This window comes from Myotis myotis, unplaced genomic scaffold, assembly GCF_014108235.1.
Source record: "Myotis myotis isolate mMyoMyo1 unplaced genomic scaffold, mMyoMyo1.p scaffold_m19_p_13, whole genome shotgun sequence".
Classification (NCBI taxonomy): Eukaryota; Metazoa; Chordata; class Mammalia; order Chiroptera; family Vespertilionidae; genus Myotis; species Myotis myotis.
This window is the reverse complement of record NW_023416317.1, coordinates 48,587,106-48,595,775: the sequence shown is the minus strand read 5'-3', so window position 1 is coordinate 48,595,775 and position 8,670 is coordinate 48,587,106. Positions and strand designations below refer to the sequence as shown.

General features: G+C 36.9%; 1 protein-coding gene across 8 annotated transcripts in view; it reads right to left on the bottom strand.

Annotated features, from left to right (window-relative positions):
- Nucleotides 1-594: 594 nt before the first annotated feature.
- The window catches only part of GOLGA4 (golgin A4), an 82,212-nt gene continuing 74,136 nt past the window's right edge, over nucleotides 595-8,670 (bottom strand). For 5 of the 8 annotated variants that reach the window (XM_036333035.1, XM_036333033.1, XM_036333031.1 and 2 more), the window contains 3 exons: nucleotides 7,605-7,691; nucleotides 4,695-4,757; nucleotides 595-1,253 (listed from right to left, as the gene is read on the bottom strand). In XM_036333035.1, the coding sequence (XP_036188928.1) occupies nucleotides 4,728-4,757; nucleotides 7,605-7,691 (117 nt within the window). In that variant the 3' untranslated portion in view covers nucleotides 595-1,253; nucleotides 4,695-4,727. Of the gene's footprint in view, nucleotides 1,254-4,694; nucleotides 4,758-7,604; nucleotides 7,692-8,670 lie in introns of those variants that run through there. The other 3 variants (XM_036333032.1, XM_036333039.1, XM_036333036.1) reach the window with 2 other exon arrangements.

The following is an 8,670-nucleotide window of genomic DNA, read 5'->3' as shown; positions in this document are numbered from 1 at the left end:
TGTCCTTTTTGCCGGAAAAGTAGCAGGAGAGAGTATCACCACTATTCTTAGTCATGCCTGCACTGAGGAAAATGAGCAACTCCTGTTCACTCCTGCCCCCCTCGGTGTCTAAAATCCAGTTTGTGCACTTTCTCAGGTGTGGGCTGTGGGAAGACCCCTGGTCACCCACCCACACAAGCCCCCCACTCTTTATCACAATACGATACACAGCAAGACGAAGGTCCAGACTGTCTGGAAACTGAGATTCCACCCTGAGGCAGAGGTTAGATAACACCTAGAAACTGAACACTGTATTTGCTAGAATATAAAGTGTTTGAAACCCTCTGAACAGTTCCATCTCGTGGTGTCCACAAATGTCTCTCTCACTAAGTTTAAAAGAAATCAGAGGATGGCCTAGTCCAGGAAGAGAAAGCGTCTCCAGGTTGGCAGATCTCTAGCAAATACCATCCGTGGCCATGCTAATTGTGAACATAAAAAAACTTTCCAAATACTCATCTTGACAAATAGTTCATTATATTCACCCAGATAGAAAATAAGTTCTTAACTATTTTGAAGTAGATTTCAACATAGAAAAAAAAAAGCATAATCAGAACATTTTATATAGTAAATAAACTTTATTTATCTGGTTTTCCGAGATGACATTGCCAAGTCACAGATTTGCATACAATAGTTATGTGTTGACTATTTACAATTTACAGTAGTATTTTTTCCTCTGAAAAATATAAGTACAAAAGCTAAGTAAACAATGAGGTACTGCAGTTTGGATTTCTCATATGTCATAACTTAAAGAACTAGTCTTTAGTAAATATTCAACAAATCAATCTGGATAAAATAGTAAATTAAATGCTCTAATTTATCAGAAAAACCCCCACTAAGTTTCACCTCAAAATGTATTGCACAAGTCTTTTTTTAAAAATCACTCTAAAAATAAATAGAAAAGGCAAGCAGTTCTTTTAAAAGAGAGACAAAAAGAATGGAAGAAAGGAACATTAAGTGAGTCCATAAATCAGGTTTAGTTATTTTAAAAATTTTAAACAACATAAAACTCTTCCCAGGAGAAAAAAGAAGAAAGAAAAAACTAACACCATTTCCCACTGATACGACCTATTTTAAAGGCTAACCGTGGGCCAATGCCAGATTTTTCAGGAAGAGCCCTGAACAACAGCTTTTCTCAAAGAGCAGCAATGTGCAGCCTTCCAACCTTGCCCAACACGATTCTCCTCATTTCTTCAAGATGAAGACCGAAGCCATGACTGTAAAAGGAAAAGAGGATAAAGAAAAACACACCTTTAAAGCCAGCCCTTTGGGAGATTAGTTGTTTCAAGTTAAAATTAAATTATCTTCTATGGCCTGGGATTGAAGTAGAAATTTTCTAAGAATTAAGTCGTACAGAAATCTTCTAAAAATCAATGACCTTGGAATGATCTGACCTGGAGTCAGCAATCCTGACAAAGAGTGTTTGTAAGTGACACTGAAGCTCTTGCCCTTCACCACATATTGAATGCTACCAGGTCATAGATAGAGAAAGCCGAGTCACCATGCTGACTCAGCAGTCTCTCTGGGATGCAGCAATTCAGACTGCATTACAGAGGAGAGAGTTCCTCCTTTGCCCTAATGTGTGGTTTTCCTACATACTGCAGTTCTCAGGGATGGCATGCATGGCAGCAAAGGACAAACAGCATTTTGGTGTAAAAGCTATGCCTCACCTGAAATTAACAAACCTAACTTTAAAAATGTAAAATGTTATGAGAAATAATGCCAAACCTTCCTAGTAAGTTGCCTTAAAATGCTAAAATCTCATAGATCAAATATGAGGTTTAAAAAAAGCCATAAAAATAAATTACCAAGCCCTAACCGGTTTGGCTCAGTGGATAGAGCATTGGCCTGAGGACTGAAGGGTCCCAGGTTCGATTCCGGTCAAGGGCATGTGCCTTGGTTGCGGGCACATCCCCAGTGAGAGGTGTGCAGGAGGCGGCTGATCGATGTTTCTCCCTCATCGGTGTTTCTAACTCTCTCTCCCTCCCCCTTCCTCTGTGTAAAAAAATCAATATATAAATAAATAAATTACCAAATAAGATTTAGTAAATGAGACAAACTTTCATATATATTTAGTGGAAAGAGAAAGTTTTAAAGTCTTCTCAATCTGTAAATGAACAATATAATCCACTACTTATGATGTACTTAAAATAGCATCATATTCTTTATAAAACTAGCTCAATGATCATGTTGGCCCTAGAAATCTAGACAAGATAAGAAAAAAAACCTTCTGACTTATATGCATGCATATAAGCATAACCAATGGACATAAGACACTGGGGGGGGGGGGGAGATAAGGGCATATGCAGGGGATAGGGGAGGCCAGGGGAAGGTCAATGGAGAAAAAAGGAGACATATGTACTACTATTTATAATACTTTAAACAAGAAAATAAATTTTTTTTTTTTAAAAAAAACCCTTCTGTTATATTTAAATTCCCATGTCAGTTATTATTTCAAAATCTCAGGTTGAGCTGTTGCAGGAAGAAATTCATGCATGACCCAAAAATGAATGTCAGTATCATGAAAGACAAAATGGCTGGGAGGAGTTCTCTAATTTAAAGGAGAGACTAGAAAAACATGACAATAAACGGCAATATGCAATCTCTGAATGGATCCTGGAATTTAAAAAATTATGAAAGATATTCTTTCAGAAACTGGAAAAATGTAAGTATTACTATATACTAGATAACAGTACTATGTTAATATTAAATTTCCTGAGAGTGATTATTGTATTATGAGTATGTAAGAAAAGCCCTTGTTCTTAAAGATATTTGTTAAAATGTGTAGTTTATGTTTGCAAGCAACTGTCAAATGTTACAGAGGGGAACTACACATGGAGAGAAAGAGCGAGAATGAGATCAAGTGAAAAAATTTGGCAAAATGTTAATAATTGGTGAATACAGGTGAGGGTATATAAGTGTTTATTGTACCATTTTGCAAATCAAACTAAAAGCTGAGATAGTCAATCAATTAATCAGTCAGTAGAAATGCTACACAGTAATCATTTCCAGTGATTAATGACAGTACTTAAATGCAATAATGTAATAAGCATGATGCGATATTTATATTGTTTAAAAAGAAAAATTTGCCCTAGCAGGTTTGGCTCAGTGGGTAGAGTGTTGGCATGTGGACTAAGAGCCCAGGGTTTGATTTGATTCTGATCAAGGGCACACGCCCAGGATGAGGGCTCAATCCCCAGTGGGGGGCGTGCAGGAGGCAGCCAATCAATTATTCTCTCTCATCATTGATATTTCTATCTCTCTCTCTCCCTTTCCATTACTCTCTGAAATATATATATGAAAATTTAAGATGTACTGAGTTTGATATGGGATTTACATGACCAATATAATTCTAGGTAATCACTAAGGCAAGTTACTTGATATATATTAAAATCAAAATGAGCTTCAAATGTAGGCAAAAAGAATTTTTAAAGCTAAACAGTTTTTTTAAATGCTGTATATTCACATTTTAAACCTTGATACTGTTAGCTGAATACTAGCCAAATTAACAATCAGAGGCTTTAATTATAATTAAGTTTATTAATTATGATCAGGTTATTTGTGATTTGTAAAAACTCTAGCAAAGTTTGAGGTAAAAATGTTCTCTAAATTTTTAGGGGGTGCTAAATCAAGCTAATTGCATGAATAATATGTGGAGGTAATTGAAAGGGTATTTAAATAGTGAAGACAGTTAACTGCTTTGAAATATTTTAGATGCCTCCACTTCACTATAATAACATGAAATCTACATAATAAAAGCCTAAGCGACCATTACAGTGGAAAGACCAGAACAACAGGTCGCTATGATGCGCACTGACCACCCGATGCGCACCAGATGCTCAACACAGGAGCTGCCCCCTAGTGGTCAGTGCGTTCCCACAGGGGGTGCACCACTCAGCCAGTACCCGGGCTTACGGCTAGCCAGAGCAGCAGCGGTGACGGGAGCTTCTCCTGCCTCCGTGGCAGCACTAAGGAGCAGCAAGCTGAGCGATAAGGCGTAGCAAGCAGGTGGGCAGCAAGGAGCAAGGGGTCCCGGACTGTGAGAGGGCACAGGCCGGGCTGAGGGAGCCACCCTCCCACTATACAAATTTCATGCACCGGGCCTCTAACTAGAAATAGCCATCTTCAATTAAAGCAGGCTGCCTAAGGGTCTCTACAGGACAAATGTGTTATTTTGTTGATCCCAGGAAGTAATAAAACTGCATTTATTTTTAAATCAACTTCACTAATTTTCATTATTTCAGACTAGCCTTGACTCTAAGTAAGCTTTACAATATTTTAATTTCTGGATTTGTGAAATATATCACTTCATTTTTCATTTCTTTCTTACAATCTTTATTGACTTCAAAGAACATTCTTGGGAATTAAAAAAACTAAAAGGAATATAGAATGCATAAGTACTTTTTTGGATTCTTTAACAAAATTTCAAAAGAGCAATTCTGAAACTTTCAAGTAATATTTAAAGAACTAAAACTCACTAAAATAATATAATCTTACTGATAGAGGTGATTGTTAATCTATTAAACAGAATTAATGGAAAACACCTATATTAACCCATAGCAAAATCATATATTCATTAAACAAAAAAGCAAAAGAATTCCAGAGAAATGGTTAGTATCATGCAACACAGAAGACACAAGACATTATTCTTCACTCACCACATGCTAACTAAGCACAGACTGATGGTTTACTCAGAAGATACCACTGCGAGGTGAAGTATACTACAAAGCCAGGGAGAAAAAAAAGCTTATTGGGTTAGTTTTAAGACTTAATATAACACATGGGTTATATGTGTATATGAGCTTTAAATGATTAAACAGATTCTACTTAAATGTTTCTTAAATCTCCTCAAATCAAGGAAGTATAGGCAAAGTATAAGGAATCTGTAATACCTCCCTCCTATAACACTACGTAGCTGAGATTTTCACTTGTAACTTTAATTTGAAAATTTAAACATAATTAAAAATGTACTTCCCACTTACTCAGTGGATATAGTGTCGGCCTGTGGACTAAAGGGTCCCGGGTTTGATTCTGGTAAAGGGCACATGCCCAGGTTGCGGGCTCGATCCCTAGTGGGGGGCATGCAGGAGGCAGCTGATCAATGATTCTCTCTCATCAATGATGTTTTTCTCTTTCTCTCCCTCTCCCTTCCTCTCTGAAATCAATAAAAATATATATATTTTTTAAAACACATAAAAAAAAGGGACCCAATTTCAAACATAGTTTTAATGCAGCAACTTTCTGCAGTAAATTCTATGTCCTGTTTTAAGATGGTCATAATCCAAGATTATTAACTAGCTTCCTGATTTGCTTTAAAACAGCAACAGGAAAAAACAGGTGTTGTTTATAAGATCTGAGTCTATTCTTGGATAATGTGACCAACCTTATAAGTACCACTTTACTTATTTATTTATATTTAATGTGAAGTTAGTAAAAAGCAGCAAAATCAAAAGGAAAACTAGAAAATAATATTTGCAACACACACAACACAATAAGGTTAATATCCTATTGGAAAACTTGCAAAATATATGTATATAGATGCTCCCCTGGGTCTATGCTCGTAAGTATTGAAAAACTGGACACCAACTAAGTGTCCATGAATAGGAAACTAGTGAATTAAATTGTAGGACATCCGCCCTGACCAGTTTGGCTCAGTGGATAGAGCATCAGCCTGTGGACTGAAGGGTCCCAGGTTCAATTCCGGTCAAGGGCATGTACCTGGGTTGCGGGCATATCCCCAGTAAGGGATGTGCAGGAGGCAGCTGATCGATGTTTCTCTCTCATCGATGTTTCTAACTCTCTATCCCTCTCTCTTCCTCTCTGTAAAAAAAATCAATAAAATATATTTAAAAAATAAATAAAGTGTAGGACGTCCATCTATATATATAAAAGCCTAAGCGACCTTTAGGCTTGACTGGTTGACTAGTCACTATGACATGCACTGGCCACCAAGGGGCAGATGCTCAATGCAGAAGCTGCCCCCTGGTGGTCAGTGCACTCCCACAGCCAACCTTCCACGGCCCCTCCCTCCCCCTGGCTGGCCAGCCCTTCATCCCCCCCGCACCCCACCCCTCCCCGAATAGGCCTGGATCACCAGCCAGGCCAAGGAACCCCACTCATGCATAAATTCGTGCACAGGGCCTCTAGTATAATCATAAAATCAGCCATTAAAAAGAATGAGGTAAAACTATTTGTAATGAGGTGGCATAATATAAAAATAGAGTAAGTGGAAAAAGCAAGCTGCTGCCTACTCTCATTTTTATGAAATAATTAAGTGATGAAGGAGTAATTAATAACATATTAATAAAGCTTAGAAAATCTGGGACAGTCACCACACTATAAACAATGATGGTCTTGGCATGGTGAAACAGCTGGGAGGCTGAAGATCATGAAGATTTCCCCTTCTGTGTAATGCTTCTGAATTGTTTACAATGTGTTTTGACAATGATAACTTATTACATAATTCTTTTAAAAATCAAGAGTCAAAACTACTTTTAAGATTATAAATAAATATTTTACACATGCAGTATCTTTCACTATGCATCAATTTTATGGGTTAGAACCAGAACAAATTGCTGACCACTACAGAAAGGGAGATTTGGGATCAAGGTAAACAAGAACTTTTCTAAGACACACACAGTCTGTCTAGACAAGATGGAATGCTTTGGGAGATAATTACTTATTGGTTTAGTCCTTCTTTCTGGAGATACTCAAATATAGGCTAACCCATCACTAAGGAGAAGATCTTTTCGTGCTTCAGTGAGGAGAGAATAAAAGAGAAGAGTAGTACTGAGATCATGAAACAGGGCAAAAAGAAGTTAGGCATGGAGAATTTTGCATAACTTATGAAATGTGTGTTAGTTCCGATTTAATCACAGCTGACTTCACACAAGGATTTCTAATAATTTCGTTATCTACATTTCCCTTGTAGGACATGTCACAAGCTCAAAAATGCTTAAATTCATGCAGTCAGTTTGGTTCAGTAGTTGAGTGTTGACCTATGAACCATGAGATCATGGTTCAATTCCCAGTTTCGGGCTCGATCCTCAGTATGGAGTGTGCAGGAGGCAGCCGATTGATGATTCTCTCTCATCACTGATATTTTTTTCTCCCTCTCCCTCTCCCGTCCTCTCTCTGAAATCAATAAAAACATATTTTTAAATTCTTTCACTTAGAATTACTGTATATTTGAAAATCAACTAAAATAGAATAAATAACTGCAATCTGTAAAACATCATTATATAATTAATAGTTATACCAGAAAAATGGCTTTTCTATCCTTCCCATAAATAGCCCTAATTCTGGAAATTCAATATAGCATATATGGGCATCAACCTCATATATGTTATTAAATAAGACAGTTCTTTCCTTGAAAACACCCATTCACATATCTGTCCTAAATTAAACTTTCTTATTGTGGATTCACTCTCATTTTTCAGGCTATAGTATAATAAAAAAAAAAAATTTATTTCTTTTACCAACTCAAAGTCTTTGTAAATAAGACAGAATAGAATGTAAGTATATAAGACAAAGTCATCTTCTATTAGTAACCTACTTTTAAAGCTTACCATTGGTCGAGCATCTTCTCTTTCCAAAATTTTCTGAGTCTGATCATCAGGAAACTTCAGTACAGTGGTTATAACTTTTGCCATGGTCTACAAGAAAAGCAAGAGATGATCACTAATAGATGTAGAGCAGAAGTCTTGGCCCGTTCTGACATGTTCTGCTGGTGAGATTCTTAAGTGCTCTCAATGGAAGCCACGACCAAAGAAGTATGATGTGAAGGTATCAATCAAGGAAATAACAGCCAACACTAGAACTTCAATTTGAAAGGACTCCTCACAATGTCTGGCTGACATTATTTTAAGAAGATGCAATTACAATAGCACGAAGCTATATAAAGTTCTAATGCTCTTGGCCCTTTGTCTTATTAACATACAACTTTATTACTCATTCATTTTATGAGGCTTTTTATTTGTAGAAATCTATCTAGTAAGTGATGTATTGTCAATACATATGCTCTAAATAATCAGAATTAGATACTCCCAAGTTCAGCTTAACTAAATCACATCATATATCTCATAAACATGGGCTACTGCATGAACATGAACATGCTTAGTAGGTATTTTAAAACATGCAGCACATCAACCTAATAGAAATACAAATTACATTTTAAATAAACACAAGATGTTTTGTTTGGTAGAAAACATGACGAATCAAACAGTACACATGGTGGCTTGCAAAACAAGATAATAAATTGTGCAGATCTAAATAAATATACCGTAAGTCAGACTGTCACCCATAAGCTCGTGGAAAATTCTCCTCAAAGGTTGAAATTCCCTATTTTGTATCAAGATGAGATGTTTTGAGGGAGACAGAGAGGAAAGAAGATACCACTTATGAAATAAGTAGGACAACAAGTTTAGACCTTACATACAGATTCAGGTGCTAGGGCTCTCCTGAGGATTCCTACAGAGAAGGGGAGGATCACCCAGAGAACTGACTCTAACATTCCTTGTTCACTGCTACACAGACTAAGTGTGTGTGTGGGGAGACGGGGGGGAGACAGGGGGAGGTTGGGGGTGGAGGAGATAGACTAGATTTCACTGAGGAAAAGATGACGTAATGGAATTA